This window comes from Chionomys nivalis, chromosome 21 (genome assembly GCF_950005125.1).
Source record: "Chionomys nivalis chromosome 21, mChiNiv1.1, whole genome shotgun sequence".
In the NCBI taxonomy this organism is placed as follows: Eukaryota; Metazoa; Chordata; class Mammalia; order Rodentia; family Cricetidae; genus Chionomys; species Chionomys nivalis.
The window spans coordinates 7,393,775-7,412,533 of NC_080106.1; the positions used below are offsets into that span (position 1 = coordinate 7,393,775).

Here is an 18,759-nt window from a genome sequence, read left to right on the forward strand (position 1 = left end):
TATATACTACTTACAATGTTGCAATGGTTAAAAATGATGTGAATCTTGAATACATAAAAATAATATTTGAGTGGGGTGAAGCTCAAAATGATATTGAACTAAAAGGCCAAGTGGCAGAAGAAATACAGATAGATCATTGTTTCCACTGTGGCAAACACCACGACGAAAGCAACTTGGGGAGGAGAGGGTTTGTTTCAGCTCACAGTTTATAAACCATCCATGGGGAAGTCAGGGTATGAGCAGGCGCAGTCATTGAAGGTTGCTGATTCCTGGCTTGTTTCTGTGGTTTGCTCATCCTGCTTCCGTACAGCACCCAGGACCACCTGCCCAGGAGTGACACTGCCTCCATGATATGAGCCCTCTTATGTCAGTCATTAATCAAGGAAACGCCAAACAGACTTGTCTGCAAACAATCTGATGGAGGCAGTTTCTCCGTTAGAGCTCCTCTTTGCAGGTAACTCAAGTGTGTGTCGAGTTGGCAAAAACAAAACCAACTGCCGGGCGGTGGTGGCGCACGCCTTTAATCCCAGCACTTGGGAGGCAGAGGCAGGTGGATCTCTGTGAGTTCGAGACCAGCCTGGTCTACAGAGCTAGTTCCAGGACAGGCTCCCAAACCACAGAGAAACACTGTCTCTAAAAAAGCAAAAGCAAAAGCAAAAAAAAAAAAAAAAAAAAAAAACCAACTAACCAAGACGATCATGCTCACATAAGATTATGATTGTGAATATTTTTGGAGGTGTGGAGGAAGTGAAACACACATACTGTAGTAAGGAGGCCACTAGTTAGTTCCCAGCTGCTCAGCCCCAAAATAATCACACAGAAACTATATTATTTAATTCACCGTTTGGCCCGTTAGCTCTAGCTTCTTATTGGCTAATTCTTAATTTAATTTAATTTAATCTGTGTATTGCCACATGGCTGTGGCTTACCGGCTAAAGTTCCAGCGTCTGTCTCTGGCTGGGCTTCATGGCGTCTCTCTGACTCTGCCCTTCTTTCTCCCAATATTCAGTTTAGTTTTCCCCGCCTACCTCTGCCCTGTTATTGGCTCAAAGCAGTTTGTTTATTCATTAATGGCAATCACAGCATACAGAGGGAAATCCCACATCAACATACTGCCAGTAGGGGTTTAAATGGTGTAGCCATTTTAGAAGGCAAGAAACCAGTATGAACAGGAATGGTGGTGTATGCCTATAATCCAAGTACTTTGGAGGCTTTGGCAGGAAGATGACTTCAAAGTCACCAGGAGTGAATCTCTTGGAAACAACAGAGGAAAAATATCAGTACGAATGCTAAGAAAACTACCTGAAGCTGGACGGTGGGGGTGCCCGCCTTTAATTCCAGCACTCAGGAGGCAGAGGCAGGCAGATCTCTGGGAGTTCGAGGCCAGCCTGGTCTATAGAGTGAGTTCCAGGTCAACCAGGACTACACAGGGAAACCCTGTCTCAGAAAACAATGACAACAAAATGCCTGAAAAGATAAAAGCATGGAAAGTAGTTGCTCCTTGAGTGTGGGAAGGAGAGAGGCGCTGATTTTCTAGACTGCGACTACACCGAGACAATGGGCAGTAGTAAACGTCCCAGAAAGTGTACAATCTGAGTTTTGCCAAGTTTATACCAAGAAATACCACCTGGCTGAAAACTGCCCAAACCTGTTGCCATGTATGGCACACATCTCAGGACATGAGGCACGGAGTCAGAACCCTAGGTCTTGCAGTCCTAACAACATCAACTCAGCCACTCCTCCTCAACAGGCTAAGTCAACAGACAAGCGATAATGCAAAGCAGAGGAAAGAGATTTATTTAAAGCGGCTGCCAGGCCCAGGTTCTGACCACTGTGGGTTTGGAGTGCTACCTATTGTCCCCCTGAACCCCAGAGGAGGGAAAGCTGGGAGCTGTAGGACTCATTTCCTGCTCCCCTCACTCCAGACTCATGGCATCCCAGGCCTAAATGTTGCTCTCCACACTCTCAAGGCATGGGCATAGCCAAACATGTTTGCCCAGCCTTTCTGTCGGTAATGTCAAGACTATCTGAAAAGCATTTTTGTCTGAAGGTACCATTTGAGAAAGGACAGTGTTGCAGATCCTCTGTATGGTCAGCAGAGGGTGCACCAGAGCAGGCCAGCTGCTGCTGTGTGGTTGGCCCTAAACTGGCCGGCCAGCTGTGAACTCAGCTTGTTAAAAAGGACTCATTCAGAATGTGTTGGACCTCCACGTGGTTCTGAGATAATGAGAAAGAGCCAGGCTGGATCAGCAGGGGGCCTGCTCTCAGGTGGAGGGGTTTATCAGCCCTGTCAGCTTTAGGCCTCTGTGCCCAGCTGGGATTCCCACCTACCCTTTAAGGGTCTCACCCCAGGGAGGTTGAACAAAGGATCTCTAGACCTCCAAGCTTCTGGCTTTTTCTCTGGCTTCTGCATTGCAGGGCTTCAGTTGGGTGAGCCAATGACTGAGACAAAGGACCTATGTGGGACCCGCTCCTACCCATATCCCGAAATTTATTTATGCAGGGTTGCATGTAACACAGCACAGGCTGGCCTTGAACTCACCATGTTGGCAAGAATGACCTTAAACTTCTGCTCTTCCTGTCTATGCCTTTGCAAGTTTCTAGAATTACATGTATGCACCACCAAGCCTGATTTAAGTGGTGCTAGAGATTGAAGTCGAGGCCTGAGCATTCACTAGGCAGGCACCCTACCAAACTTAGCTACATCTCTCAGCTCCAAATAATTTTGTAAAGATAAACTGGAGATTATCAGTAATATATATATATACATACATACACACACATATATATATATATTTCATGTACATACAAACCTGGGTCATATAAAATTTTCTTAGACTTTCAGAGATCACAAGCAGAAAGTTTAAAAAGGCCCCTCTCGACCTTCTCCATGGGCCCAAGACAAAGGGCTAGTGTCTGTCCCACAGCTCTGAGCGTTATAGCTGGGTCGGCGGCTATCATCTAAGGACTATGAACCTCTTCCTGGTGCCTTTGGAAGTATGCTGCGCTGAACCCTTGCTGGAGGCATGGTCAGCTTCAGGTCAAATGCAGAAAGTGAATTGTGAGGATGTAATCACCAAGGCTCCAGCAATGGCTACACAAGCCAGATGCATACAGGGAAATGAAGTTGTCAGCATAAAGGCACAAGGCAGACTAGCTTGCTTAGAAATTTATATTTGGGTGGTGACCATACTGACAGAGGTTGTGCTGCCTCGTGGAGAATCTATTGAAGACTCTGCAGTCAGCTGTGGAGCTAGTTTTCTGCTCTGGGTAGCCAGTCAGCCATCTCCTCAAACCACATCCTTGTTTCTCACTTTACTGTGGGCTGCTGGGGGTGGATGGCTATGGAGGATAAAACCATACAGGTGGAGGAGTCTAAACTCATTGAAGGGGTTCTGGGAGAGGCTTTATATTACTGGTTGCTCTATATTACTAAGTTGGCTCCCTAATCATTAAAACAATGGGCCAGCATCCCCAATTATCCTCCTCTTTCCTCTACCTTACCTGCTATGTCTCTGGCCAGTACTGAAGAGCCAGCCTCTTGTCCCGCCCTCAGCAGTTTCTCCCTCTCTCCCTTCAGGCTGCCGCTTCTGCTTTGACTGGATCTATGGCAGAGGCCAGGCTGCCTCTGCAGCTCTTTGCCGACATCTTTGTCCTTCATGCATCGCTCCTGGGCTTGTGACGCCTGTTCTCAGAGCATCTCCATACTCCCTAGGTGAGCCCACCCATCAAGCAGAGATGACGTTCCATACCACCGGAAGACAACTGTCCTGGAATTTTCCCCACAGACACTCTCCATTGCTTAAGCGTTTTACCCTAGATGTCCCAGTCACCACCCCTTGTCACTATGCCGCACACCCTATAGAGATATCCACCTTGTCAAAATTTCCTCTGTAAACAACCTCTCCCCTCCTCCATGCAACTTCACTTGTTTAGTTTGTCTCATTCCCCATATCACAGACAACACCATTGCTCTTCCGGAAACCATACCTTATGCTCCCAGCAGGGAGAGATAAACATCTCCTCCTCTGAGGGTCCCAAGGATAAACTGAGGCACAATTCCACCAAAGTTCACTCTGGAGAGCCAGTTTATGAGGCCTCCTTCCAGAGCATAGGTGACTGGGTTATTACTAGAATGTGGGTACTTTCTCTTCCACACCCCAGCAGGGATAATGGCTTTCTCAGTTGCATAGATGGAGTCCTCCCTGCCCCTCCCCAAGTCCTTCCAGTCCTATATACTCCAGCCCCTCCCAGCTCATTCTCTCATGGACAACAGCGGCTTATCCATGGGGCTCAGATTGGAGCTGCAGTGCTATCTAGCCACGGGAGATATTGGCCCCACACCCCAGGTTCCTCTCTGGGCTCTTTGTCTTCTTCCTGTCAGGTAGAGGATTGCTCTGCTGGCTAGCAGAGGTTCCTTGGCAGCCAGATAAACTCCTGGGACCACTCCCACCCAAGCTGGGTAAGAGACAGCATCGCTGCTTCCTCCTCCTGGGTCCCCCTGCTGGTGAGGCCTAGGCTGCTGATGTCGATGCAGGTTGGCATGGGGCTCTCAGCTCTGCAGAGGGAGGGAGAGAGGAGGAGCTGAGGAGAAGTTGGCGGGGCTGTGTGTCTGTGTGTGTGAGGTGCACACCCGCGTAATGTGTGATACTGCAGTCGGCAGAACATAAAGCCTTCCACGGAATGACTGAAGCTCAGGCATTGTTCTCTCTCTCTCTCCCACTCCTTCTCTCCCTGCTTCCCTCTCTCCCCCTCTCTTCTTTCGCTTATTCTCTGCTTCCTCCCCTTTCCCCTTCTCTCTTCCCTTTGTCTTTTCCCTCCCTCCTCCCCTCCCGACCTGGAAGGAGGAAAATGCATTGAGTCCTCACTGGGTAAGTTCCCTGACCTTAGAAGTTTCCCTTGGTGTGTAAGGGCTGCTGGAGGGAGGGTCTGGCCGGGACATGGTATGCAGTGGTCCCCACAGAGGTATCTGCAGAACAGGTGTAGTAGCAGGTGAGAGTCCTTGGAGACAAGACGTCAGGAATGGACCTCTGCAGCTCTGGCTCCCACATCTGGAAGAGCCCTGTGAGGTCTCTGGATTCAGCCCTGGTTACCAGTTTCCCGCTGACTGCAGAGAAGGAGCACTGTTGGGGTCGAAGCAGCTGCTAAATCCCGCAGATCTTGTGGTCCTCTCCTCCAGCTAGCGGGAAAAGGCTGGTTTTCAAGAATGTCCCAAGCATGTGGATATGTCTGTAGGGACAGGCATGTCAAGTATGTTTCCATGTGAGCATGTGAGAATGAACAGTGTATGTGCTTGGACTGTAGAAAGTCAGCCTGTAGTGTGATGTGTGTGCGCGTGTGTGTGTGTGCATGTGTCCATCCTGTACTGTGGGCACAGGGCATGCACATCAGGGCTAAATGTCAAGTGCGTACACAGAATTGTGTTGCACATGTGGGTAAGGTTTGTAATGCCTGTGTGGGCAGTCATTGTGAGTCAGGTACAATGCTTGGTTTGTATTTTTGTGTGTGCATGTGTGTACCTAGATGTATGCTCAGCACAGGTACATGGTACATTGCATGTGTGTAGGCACAGGAGCATTGTGGGTGTCATGTGTCCTGTGTACAGCTGTGTATTGTGTGTGGGTAGCATCTGTGGAGGTACAGCTTCTCCACGAACCCTGCCTTGTTCTGATGCTTTGGCCTCTGTCCCGGGGGCTGAAGTAGTGCCGTGGGACTGTGCATCAGGCTGAGCAGAAGTGGATAAGACCTGACCTTGAGCGAGGAGATCTGCTGCTCCCTGCTCCAGGTCATCTTAGTGTTTATGCCATACTTAGCTTACCTTTGCCTACATGCCAATCACACTTACAGGGAATAAGCATTGAGGTGTGTGCGTGTGTAGGGCCATGGGTGTGTGGTGTGTGTATGTGTGTGTATGTTGGGTATGTTGTATAGTGCTTGCTGTATGTGTGTGTTGAATATTACAAGGTATGTGTGCTGTGTCAGTTGAATGTGTTGTATCCTGTGCCCTATTTGTGTGTAGCGGGGTATTTGCCTGGAGTCTGCACTGTGTGTCACATGTGCAGCCCCATTTTGCAACTGGGCTGGATCCCAGCACAACTCCTTTTTGTCATCCCCAGCGAGCCATTGTTCTCAGAACTCATACCCACTTCCTCCACTTGGCTCATCGAGTCTCTGAGCCATAGACACTTGCATTCCTGCAGACAAATAGAAGACCCAGAGTCTATGAGGCTCAAGGCTGGAACTGCCGCTCTGGGCTTCAGGCTCAGCAGCTGAGCCCTCCCACGCTCAGCCGTAGGCTGGGATCACATCATGCATTTTGGAACATTATAGGACTGCAGCAGCAGCTGGGTCCCAAGATGATTCTCCACATGGTGGCAGAACCATCCATCTTCCCATGCTGATGCTGCTGTATTTCCACCTCCAGCCCTGACTCTAGAGCTTTCCTTCATGTCTCTTCATTCTGCCCCACAGTGGAGGGTCCACAGTGCCTCAGACCATGGCCTCTCAAACATGCATCCACCTGACCCCTACATGGACTCCTTTCTTGGTCTTCCCACCTGAGCCCTGTCCCAGCACTTTCCCACTTCCTATAGACTGCCTTGATGGTATCTAACGCCCTGTCGTGCTATCGAGAGAGAGAGACCCCGATTTATCCTTATCCCTTCTCCAGCTACTGCTTGGCTGAACCCTGATCCTTCTCACCTGACAGTCAACCTGGCCTCCTCACCTCTACCTGTGCCTCTACTGACTTTCCTGGGGTCTGTGGATCCTATGAAGCCCTTTAAAGCTGCATGTTAGAGCATGTTGCTACTTTGCTTAAAGCCATTGGCAATCTATGCTGCAAAAAAATAAACCCTGCGTCAGGGAGACTCACAGGCTGTAACTGGCCCTTTTCCCTGCTTCCTCACTCAGCCTCAGCGCGGGCACACAGTATCTGTCCCGTAGCCATAATGTAATGCACCCAACACTCTTTTCTGGGAAGAAGCTGCTGTCACCACCCACTAGACAGACTGATGGGGAAACTGAGCCTTAAAGTTCCACAATAATAATTTTAAAGAGGGCTGGAAAAAATTGGCTCAGCAGTTAAGAGCACTGGCTGCCCTTCCAGAGGACCCGGGTTCAAGTCTGAGCACCCATATGACAGTTTGCAATTGTCTGTAGCTCCAACCCAGGGCATCTGATGCCCTCTTGTACCTTCCACAGGTATTAGGTATATGGTCATCCATTCAGGCAAAACACCCATGTACATAAAAAAATAAAAAGGAAAAAAACCCTAAATAATATTAAAGAAACATACGCAGATCACTTATCAAGGTCAAGGCCAGGGACATTTTAGGCTTCATTGTTTCTATGCTCCTGACAACCCTGAGAAGCAGGTGTATGTCCTTTATGTCCACGGTGGGTGTGTTGAGGCTTAGGGATGCTGCAGACTCAGCAGCTGAGCCCTCAGTTTTCCTGGCAGAGAGCTTGACAGCATATAATGTGCAGTCCCCCTTCCACAGTGGGCTGTTTCCTGCATCCACGCAGGATGGAATGGCAAAATACCCTGCACACTCCTTGACCTGCCCCAATGCAGTATTCCTGCCACACAGCCCCAGGTCTCTGAATGTGGTGCCCTGGGCAGCTATTTTTAGGATATAGAGCCAGTCTGTAGTCCAGCCCAACCCATGGCGGCTGCCTCTCAGAACTGCCTCTTCCTACCCCTCCAGGCCTGCAGGGCATCACAGAAAACACCAGCAAGATGGATGGCCCCAGCAATATCTCACTGGTCCATGGTGATACCACGCTGGGCCTGCCAGAGTACAAGGTGGTCTCAGTCTTCCTAGTGCTCCTGGTGTGCATCACTGGCATCGTGGGCAACGCCATGGTGGTCCTGGTGGTGCTGACCTCACAAGACATGCACACGCCCACCAACTGCTACCTGGTCAGCTTAGCTCTAGCTGACCTGATAGTGCTGGTGGCCGCAGGGCTGCCCAATGTCTCTGACAGCTTGGTGGGGCACTGGATCTATGGACATGCTGGCTGCTTGGGTATCACCTACTTCCAGTATCTAGGCATCAATGTCTCCTCCTGCTCCATCCTGGCATTTACTGTGGAGAGGTAAGTACCTGCAGGCTACCCCAGGCCTTCTCCTTTCCATTGTCTTCCTTAACGAGAATTCAAGGAGCCTGGATTCAAGCAGGGATTTCTGGTAAATTGAGGCTCCATTGAACCTTCTGTTCAGCTAAGCCAGTGTGGGGTGCTAGAGCCAGTGTGGGGAGCTAAACCAGTGTGGGGTGCTAGAAGAACCATCACAAATGTGGGCACTTGCTCTGCTTCTAGATTGCTGTAGGGCACCAGGAAAGGCCTCTTGCTTCCTCTGAGTCTTGATTTCCCATCCAGAACACAGGCACTTGGATGATCTTTTTCACCACCCCCAACTACTGGAGATTGAACCCTGGGTCTTCCACATACTAGGCAATCCATATCTCTAATCTTTAAAATAAGTTAACCTTGAGATGGCCTTTTTGTTTTGTTTTGTTTGTTTTTCAAGACAGGGTTTCTCTGTAGCTTTGGGGCCTACCCTGTAACTTGCTCTTGTAGAGCAGGCTGGCCTCAAACTCGAACTCACAGAGATCTGCCTGCCTCTGCCTCCTGAGTGGTGAGATTAAAGACATGCACCACCCAGCGAGATGGACTTGTTCAGGTTGACTATAAACTTGTGATCCTCCTGCCTCAGCCTCTCAAGAAACTGAACAGGCCTGCGCTATTGTGCTCAGCAATGGTGTGTCTCTTGAATCTCCACCAGCTTGAATTTTTTGTTTATTTGTTCATTTTATGAGACAGGGTTTCACTATGATTACATACTGGAATAGCAAGCTGGCCTTGAACTCTTTTTGTAGCCGAGGATGGCTCAAACTCATTGGAATCCTGCTGTTTCAGCCTCCTGGGTCCTGGAATTACAAGTGTGTACCACCATGTCTGGTTTAGTTCTGATTGTAACACACCAGAAACAAATGGTCCAGAGATTGAACATGCTGATCCGAAGCCTCAATTTGGGGTGGCAGGAGTTGAGACTTTGAGCTCATCAACTTGTTAGGGATACCCAGAATCTGGGCAGAGTTCAGGTCTGCCATAGCCAAACACTAGGTCCACTTCTACAATCCCCGTCTGTGCTTGCCTGGGAACAAGTTAGCATGGGGATGTCTCATCTGTGCCATGTGATTGTTCCCAGGGCCCTGAGTGTGAGCAATAAGATCTGCCTGTGAGGGGCATACAGTGTAACTCCCTGCCTTTAGTGGAGAGTAGCAAAAAACGCTTTGACCACATGTGGCATTCAAAGGCGACTTTGAGAGGCATGGAGTCACAGGACAGGACATTTCCAGGCTGCTTTTCTGTCCTTGGGAGTCTGGCCTTGTTCTGCCTGTCCTTGAAGTGTCCTCACCCTACACCTTTGCAGCCCCCCACTGCCCTTGCCAAGTACAGCCCAGCCACCCTTACTCAGGCCGGGCTCAGTTTGGGTCAGGTGTCTCAGACATAAGCCGAGCAGTCCCATGGCCCCAGGAGCTAACATGCCTTTCCTGTGCCCCACAGGTACATCGCCATTTGCCACCCAATGAAAGCACAGACTGTGTGCACCGTGGCCCGGGCTAAACGGATCATCACAGGTATTTGGGGGGTCACATCCCTCTATTGCCTACTCTGGTTCTTCTTGGTGGACCTCAATGTCCATGACAATCAGCGCCTGGAATGTGGCTACAAGGTGTCCCGAGACCTCTACCTGCCCATCTACCTGCTGGACTTCACTGTCTTCTTCATCGCACCCCTGCTGGTGACCATGGTGCTCTATGGGCTCATCGGGAGGATTTTATTTCAGAGCTCATTGTCCCAGGAGGCCTGGCAGAAGGCGAGACAACCCACTGGGCAGGGTGAGGGTGCACCAGGCAGTTGCCGCTCTAGGTCCAAGGGCTCCATGTCCTCCAGGAAGCAGGTTAGGAGGACTCCTGGGTGCAGGTGGGGGTTGCATGTGAGGAGAATCATGGGGAGAGGCACAGATATGCAAAAGAGCATAAAACACGCAGAGCATGACTGGCAAAGTGTCTAAGTCATTTGGTCTCTCATTTGCACATATATACATACATACATACATGCATGCATACATCTATGCAATGCCTGCCAAGCCATTTCATATGCCAAGTGGAAGCTGGGACACAGAGAGAACATGGAAACACAGTCAGATGCCCTCCTTGAACTACAACAGTGGAACTAAGTGAACACAAGTCTAAGGACAGGCAGGAAGGAAACATGGGAACACATGATGCTGGGAACAGGAGTTAGGGAGCAGTTCAGGAGGCCTTGCTAAGAGGTGACAGATGGGTAGAGCCCCAGTGTTGGCAAGGAATAGCAGTCAAGCCAGGTGCAGGGAAGCATTCCCAGAAGAGAAACAGCCAAGGTTGATGCTGAGGTGGCAAGCTGAGCAGAGAAGGACTTTGAATATATGGAATGGGAACATTCAGGAATGGGGAGAGAAAGAGGGATGAGTAGCTGAAAATGAGGTGGGGTGCCCAAAGTCACAGTGGGGACCCTATCTGGCACCAGAGACTTTGTAATAGAATTGTATCCTTGGAAATTCAGTATCTTGGGAAGCTCAGGCGGTGGCTGTCCTGGGTTGTCTGAGTCTCAGCTCTGAGAGATGCCCCGAATCCCTGGTTTTGGCATTTGGTGCATGTGGCATCCCTGTTGTCAGCTTCTAGCTATGCTTGCTGAGTGTGTTTCACAGCCACGCCCTCCCGCCTTTCCTCTCCACAGGCCACCAGGATGCTGGCGGTGGTAGTGCTGCTTTTTGCCTTGCTGTGGACCCCCTACCGCACACTGGTGTTGCTCAACTCTTTCCTGGCCCAGCCTTTCTTGGATCCCTGGGTTCTGCTGTTCTGCCGCACCTGTGTCTACACCAACAGTGCCATCAACCCTGTCATCTACAGCCTTATGTCCCAGAAGTTCCGTGCGGCCTTCCTGAAGCTGTGCTGGTGCAAGGCAGCTGGGCCGCAGAAGCGTGCAGCATGTGTCACTGCCAGCAGCTTCAGTGCTGTCCAGGAGACCCCAGGAGGGACTGAGAAGATGCAGCTGGGCTCCAATGAGGCCTCAGGTCCCACAGCCGCTGGGTCCCTGCATTGCCAGCAAGAGCCCCACTTCAGTGTGCTCTGAAGGCTCCTGCCTGGCACCTGACTCTGCTCCCTGTGCTGGCTTGCTCACTGGTCTGGTTGATATCTGCTCTGAGCACTGGTGGATGGCCAGGAGAGGGACAGATAGCTCACTGCCCATGGGTCACCAGAGGTCCCTTTACCATGAAGGAGGACACTGGAATGTTCTCAGCTAGATCCTGTGTAGGTAGCTCTCTCTTCTGAAGTCAGGCTGGTGGGAACAGAGAGGAAGCTGGAGACCCAGTCTTTACCCCTTCAAAATCTTTCATCTGTTCCTGCTCATTACTTGAAGCATCTTTTGGAGTTTATTATTGAAGGAGCGTCCTTCCAGGCTTTGAGCACTGCTGTCCCTTGGTGAGCCCATGCATACAGGTTTCAAATGTGGTCATTGGACAGTGGGGATTACAAAGAACCAGTGTCCAGCCAGTCACCCAGGGCTGCTCCATGATGTTCATCCCTGGCCCCAGCATCCCTTCCAGTCTTCCATTAAGGTGGGCAGCCCTGTAAGAGAGCCCACCAAGCAAGCTCACCCACCACAGATGTTCTTGAAGGAAACAATTTGTCTTCCTAACCAGCACCAAGAAGTCACCTCTACCTCCTTGACCCCAAACATGCAAGCCTGGCTGTCTGGACCCTCTCTGCCAGTTGCTGTCCTGCATGCTATGTCATTACTGGAGGCACGCTGCAGACTCGAGAGATGTCAGGAGAAGCCTTTGCTGGGAACCAGCCCCATCACTGCCTATAGGAATACTGGCTGAGCCTGAGGACCAGTAGGCTTCATGTCCCACACTGTAAAATGGGGCCAGTGACCCTGCCTTAGTCCTGGGACCCCAACATTGAGGGACACTATAGTAAACATGTTTCAATAAGCAGAAGGGTCACACTGACTGGAGACCTCAGGAAGGCAGGAATTGGTGGATACTGGTGTGTGTGGGTGTGGTGTGTGTAGTGTGTGTGTGTGTGTGTGTGCTCGCATGTGCGCGCGCGTAGCTGGATCAGGTGAGTCAGCCTACTCACACGGCTTCTGCCTTCCCGGCTGGATGTGTTCCTACTGACTCATTCCTTCTCTGGGTACCTGGGCTACTCCAAAATAGAAGTGATTTTTTAGGGGCCCTGATTGCTAAGTCCAGTTTTGTGGGGTAGGACATTTAGAACCTCACATATGGGGAAATAAAGGAGCTTACTAGAGGGAAAGTCAACACAACAGTTGGGGGTCATTCAGGGCAGCGAGAGCACTACCTGAGGCCTGCCCATGCTGTGGTCTCCAGACTGAGGGACATGTTCTTTGGACGCCCCCACACTGGGTTGGTTGTGCTAGGGCAGGACTTGCTCCACCCTCTACGTAAGCCGGCTGTTCCTGCCATCCTTAGAGTCCCTTCACCCTGTGACTTAATGATCTTCCTTACCACACCCATGGGACATGCACGTGTCCCCTGGCGGATGTGGCCAGACAGACCTGATCCCTAGCTCCTCGCCGTCTCCTGCACTGAGATCAGAGCTTATGTGAAGCAGTCAGATGGGGGTGGGGGCACACATGGAGGTATGGCTGTCAGATCCAGCTGTGGTCTCCCAGGCTGCCCGGTCTGCCTGTGTGAGCTGCAAGCACCACCCGGCCCAGACTTGTGACCTCTCTCTCTCTGACTGTGGCCCGGACAAAACCTTGCCGACATCAGGCACTCCAAATATTTTCCTGTCCTATCTCATCTTTCCTAGTTACCTGCTCCCCTGAAGCACAGCACCAGGGGAGTGGCCTTTGTCAAATGCAGAACTGAAGATCACATTATGACAGACAGGCCTCTTGGTGCGACACACCGGGTAGTACTCACTTTCTTGGGTGAACTTGGTCTTGAAGGGCCAGCTCAGACTGTGGCTAGGCAGAGCTCTTGAGGTCAGCTCCATGCCATCCTCCAAGAACATTGCACTTCAACACGGTGTCCAGCTGTAGCCTCCCATAGCTTCTCTTGTACAGCATGTGGTCAGTGACCCCTCCCACTCTTGGCTTGGAATCCTTTGTTTGGTAAAATTGCTGGTTGGTTGGTGAATGCTGCCTGGGTATATGGTGTCCTGTTATACTGAGCTTTCTCTGTGGTGTGGTGACCTTAACCTCTGGATGGGATGAAGCAGGTTAGCAGCAGCCCCGGGACTGCAGGGATCTTATAAAGGATAGAGATGTTCGGCCCTGCGGACTCCTGCCTCAGAAGCAGGCTGCCTGGGATATGCTGAACACCCTGGAGATAAAAACCACGGAGCAGACCTCAAGAGTCCCTCTGGTCCTGAGTCAGCGTCTGCTTTACACCTGTGGCAAGAGCTCTGTCCTGGGAGGCAGCTGAGAACCCTCGAATGGAAAGACTGCAGAGAACCCTCGAATGGAAAGACTGCAGAGAACCTTCGAATGGAAAGACTGCTGAGAAAGACTTGGGAGACACGAGCCTTCCTCAAGATTGCCCAACGACACACAGATGTTTGTAAATGTATAATTTGCTCATATGTAACAAAGTCTTTTACATACACATGAGTTGTGCTTGGAACAAGCTTGGACAGCCTGTCTCATGCACGTTTTCTCTGGAGGTCAGGTGACTATGGATGCCTGCTCCCAGGCTTGGGCTCTGGAACCTTCTTAGGTCACAGCACACTACAGACACCTTGTCTCGCCCATGAGACCCAGGACACTCCAGGTCCTCCCCAGTCAAGTGCACCCACTCAGCCCTGAAAGATGCTGGCCTAGTCTATGACATGATGATTCCCCTCCCCTGAGGAGGCGAGGTGCTTGCTCAGGAGTTCCCATGGACAAGCAGATGCAGCCTATGAGGAGTGGGGTCTGGAGGCGCAGTAATTAGTCTTCAAGCACAGGGCCTGGCAGCCCATTTGTCACCTGCAGTTCATCTTAAAATTATGTAGGTAATTGGAAGGACCACCAGTGTGGGTGTCGTGGGATTTGTTAGCCCTTTTCATTCCCCGCAGCTGCTGGAGCTGCAGATGCTAGAGGACAAAGGACCCACTAATCTTTCTTTGAGGGTCCTGCTAGGCCTACAAGGGCAAACAGGAGTCAAAAAAAAAAAAAAAAGAAGGAAACAGTTTAATTCTTGTTGGTGAGAGAGGAAAGGACTTCCATCTTCATAGTTATCTTACTCTAAACAACCTGGCATGTCAGTCGCTTCCTGTGCTGGGTTTCCCTGTTTTGTTTTTTACGTTTTCAATATAAGTGTATGTATATATGATGAGGTGGTGGTGGTGGGGGTCTTGCTCATGTTTGCAGTGCCTGCAGAGACCATAAGAGGGCGGTGTAGCTCCTGGAGCTGGAATTACAGCGATTGTGAGCCACCTCAGCATAGGTGCTGGGAGCTGAGCTCAGGTCCCCTGCAAAGATCGCAAGGGCTTTTAAGCTGCTGTGCCATTTCTCCAGCCCTGTGTCTGTTTTGCTTGCTAAGTTAATCCAGGCTGACCTTGAACCCTAGATCCGCCTACCTACAGCTTATGCACTTAGGAGCTGTTCTTCTGAGCTGCGTCAAAAGCTGGGGTTCTGTCTCACAGTGTCTGGCAAGGGGAGCTCATGAATGGAACAGGGAGGGGCAGATCTTGAGGGTTGGAGTCAAGCACAGGAAATATACAAAGCTCAGGACGCCCGACCAGGTGGCCATCTGTGGGGCAGTGCGGGGAAAATGACAGCTAGAGCCGGCCAAGGAAGGATGCCCCAGGATGAAGCCCAGGGTAGAGACCTTACAGAGGAGAGAGCCTCAGCCCTGTGCCAGCCACTGAGAAGGAAAGCAGGCTGTGCTGTCTCGTTGGCTCCCCTAAGACCAACTGGAACAGAAGACAGAAACAGCTGCTGTTCTGGGAAAGGGGTGATTTGATTTGGGAAGAGGCAGGGAAGGAAGAGAAGTGAATTAAAGATACAATATGGAGACAGTCACCTGACTTGGTCCCACTGGGGGCCCTTATGCACAGCTGTGAGGTTTGTCCTCTGCGTCCTCCCTCCTAAGGACAGATGGCATTTGTCATGACCCCCATCTACATTGGTTGATGGCTGTCCTGGGTATTAGTATCAAACCCCTAATTTTGTGAGAGAGAGAACCAAGTGACTTAAGTGTTGGGTACCCACACATGGCAATGGGTTGGAGTGGGGCTGAGGTAGGTGGTGGGGCACCCAGAGAATCCACTACAGGCATGGCATCACTGAGGCCCTCAGAGCACACGGTCCCTGATCTTGAGTGCAAGAAATGAGGAAATACGTGGAGAAGACACCATGTTCAGCACAGGCACTGTGCCAGGTGGTGCCACCATGATGAGGGCAGCTCAGGGAGTGAGGTGCTTAGTGGGTGTCCCCTAAGCAGCTCGCAAATGACATGGATGCAGAGGAACAGTGGCTCAGTTCCCCTAGACAGACTGGAGAAAGCTGAGCTCACATGGCTCACACAGGCCAGGGCCACCAGAGGAGACCCACAGCATCAAAGCTTGGCAGAACAAAGCTCCTGTTTCTCTGCAGGGAAACCCAGGCCCTCGGAAGAGAAGGAACTTGCCTGTCTCTCTTAGTAATGCTGTCCTGGGTCTCACTGCTTGATGCCTGCAAGAGTGACAGTCTCTCATGGCCAGGTCCCCATGTGGCGTAGAGGAACTGCATGTACACAGAGCTGTGGCAGGTTTTTTTTTTGTTTGTTTTGTTTTTTTTGTTTTTTTTTTTTGGTTTTTCGAGACAGGGTTTCTCTGTGGCTTTGGAGCCTGTCCTGGAACTAGCTCTTGTAGACCAGGCTGGTCTCGAACTCACAGAGATCCGCCTGCCTCTGCCTCCCAAGTGCTGGGATTAAAGGTGTGCGCCACCACCGCCCGGCCCTGTGGCAGGTTTTGTAATTCCTGAAAGTGATCGGGGTTCCTGGTCTCTCTAGGTGGTGGAGGGAAAGATTCCACAGCCTGTCCTGACCCTGAAGGTGCCCTTGACCCAGGATGCAAAGGTCAAGGTGGGAGGAGCCCAAGGGTTCAGCCACAGGATGCCACACAGGACATTTCTAGTTCAAGTGAAAACCAGAATTCAGACTGAGCCTGCGTGGCTGGTGCTGTTCTGATTCAACACTGAAAAAGCTGCTTAGGGAGAGGCAGAGACCAGGGGGACCCACTTCAAGATAATGAGGACCGCATGAGAAGAGGTGGGAGGGAAGGAGATGGTCCCAGGAGCCTCCAAAAGATTGAGGGATCAGGAAGTTGGGAGAAGCAGGAGTGGCTGAGGAAGATGGAGCCTTTGGGACAGGGGGCGGGTGTATGTGTGTCTCTTTAGAAGCCTTTGGTCCTGAAAAGGCACAGACCTGGCAAATAAGTGTCCTCCATCCTCACTTTTGTTCATACCAATTGCTCAAGGCACCAGCTGGCTGACACCTCTAGACCCAATGGTTTCTGACTTTTCTCACAGCTTGGATAAAGGACCAAAGACACCACTTCCCACTCGGTGTTTGGTTCCCACCTGCAGGCAGCTGAGGCTTGGCTTGCAGATTCCTCTCTGCAACCCCTACCGACTCCGCCGCCCACCCTCCCCCCCAAGCTAAGCAGGACAGTTTCTCTGCCCCTCACAGCCATCCATTCCACATGTGCATAAATTATCTTTTAATTGAAAGTCTATAAGCTCTTTAATCTTGCTTATTGTAGCTGAGATGATGTGTGTTTGTACAGCTTTATTGAATAACCGATGGCCCTTGCCTCCCAAATGCCCATTTAGTTTGCTTTGCAATGGTGGTGTGGGAGGTAGTGGCGGGGGGGGGGTAAAGGCCCTACATCTACATGCTTAAAAACTGTGGCTTTAGGGGCTAGGGGGATGGCTTAGTTGATAAGGTGCTTACCACACAAGCATAAGGAGCTGAGCTCAGATCCCAGCATCCATGAAAAAGCTGGGCATATTGGTGCATATCTGTAATTCCAGGGTTGGGCAGGGAGAGGCAGGAGGAGCTGAAGGTACCAGGGTTCCAGCAAACACAGAGCTCAGAGTTGTCGCCTGTGAGCTGTCAAGGAGCACACACAGACACGCGGCATGCTTGAACCAAAGACTGAAGTCAGCCTGGGCAACAGAGCAGGAAGCTATATCCATACTATAAAATAATAATAATAATAAAAAAAAAAACCAGGGGCTGGAGAGATGGCTCAGTGGTTAAGAGCATTGCCTGCTCTTCCAAAGGTCCTGAGTTCAATTCCCAGCAACCACATGGTAGCTCACAACCATCTGTAAAGAGGTCTGGTGCCCTCTTCTGGCCTTCGGGCATACACACAGACAGAATATTGTATACATAATAAATAAATAAATAAATAAATAAATATTAAAAAAAAAACAACTGGCCTGCCACATACTCATCAGCTAGTAAGTAGCCAAACAAACATGGCAACTCCACACAGTGGAACGCCATCCAGACTGGAAAAGAATGAAGCACCAGCACGCTCAGCAGGGAAGATCTCAGGGGATGCAGTGCTGGGAAGGCAAGCCAGAGGCCACAGGCTCTGAAACACCCAAGACAGAAACATCCAGAATAGAGAGAGGTTTCCAGGTACCTGAGGGCTGGAGGAAGGACTAGAGGCATGCATCCTCATGTGCTCAGAGACCCTATGTGATGGTGGGAAGATTCTAGAGCGAGGTACAGGTGAAGGCTGTACGGCTTTGTAAATCATTAAATATTACTCACTTGTGCTTGCTCAAGAGCAGAGAGGGCGAGTCTGGGAATTTTATCTCAGTCAAGAACAAGGTGTACCGAGAGACAGCTGAGGGACGTGGGCTGTAGAATTCCCCCCTCACATTGCCCTGGTAGGACACCCTAGAGACCTTGGTTTACAACTCAACAGTTACAATGCTCTCTAGTATAGGCTCAGGGCTGAGGCCAGTTCTGTTGCCCCCTGTTGTGGTGTTTAGTGACCCCTGTTGGCCTCTCAGACAAAATTGAGACAATGTGTCTAAGACGGATTAAGGATAGAAACAGTAACAATGTTGCAAACCCTCCCGTTTGTTTACGGTACTGGGGGACGGAACCCGGGCCTTCCTCATGCTGCTGGGGCAGCACTCTAGCACTAAGTCACAACCCAGCCCCCAACAAACTTTGCAGAGTGCATTCCTGGGGATCTGAATTCAGGTCCTTGCACTGCAAGGCCAGCCCTTTAGTGACTGAGTCAACTCCCCAGTCTTGAAAGGCTCCTGTCTGGGGTGGGGGATGGGCTCAACAGTTCCATGTCTGGATGGACGACCAATGCTGTGCAGAGAGCTGCATCTAGGTACCACCCTCCTGGAGACCAGAAATGTCTATACTCCATTTGACCAGTGAGGCCTGAGGGTCCTGGAAGTGAGCTGCCCCATCTTGGGGCTCACAGAGAAGATGGGGTCAAGTACACTCTTTTTTTTTTTTTTTCTTTTTTCTTTTGGTTTTTTGAGACAGGGTTTCTCTGTGGTTTTGGAGCCTGTCCTGGAACTAGCTCTTGTAGACCAGGCTGGTCTCGAACTCACAGAGATCCGCCTGCCTCTGCCTCCCAAGTGCTGGGATTAAAGGCGTGCGCCACCACCGCCCGGCTCAAGTACACTCTTATAACTTCCAAATTTCCTGACCTTTGGCTGATGTTGCCA

The 18,759-nt window shown here is 50.7% G+C and overlaps 1 protein-coding gene across 1 annotated transcript; it reads left to right on the top strand.

The window, feature by feature from the left end:
- Window positions 1-4,656: 4,656 nt before the first annotated feature.
- Window positions 4,657-13,627, top strand: LOC130863297 (thyrotropin-releasing hormone receptor-like). The gene is made up of 4 exons (XM_057753209.1): window positions 4,657-4,871; window positions 7,710-8,100; window positions 9,574-9,970; window positions 10,789-13,627. Exons 2-4 carry the CDS (start codon window positions 7,742-7,744, stop codon window positions 11,182-11,184), a joined length of 1,152 nt encoding a protein of 383 aa, XP_057609192.1. The 5' UTR covers window positions 4,657-4,871; window positions 7,710-7,741; the 3' UTR covers window positions 11,185-13,627.
- The last annotated feature ends 5,132 nt before the right edge of the window (window positions 13,628-18,759 follow it).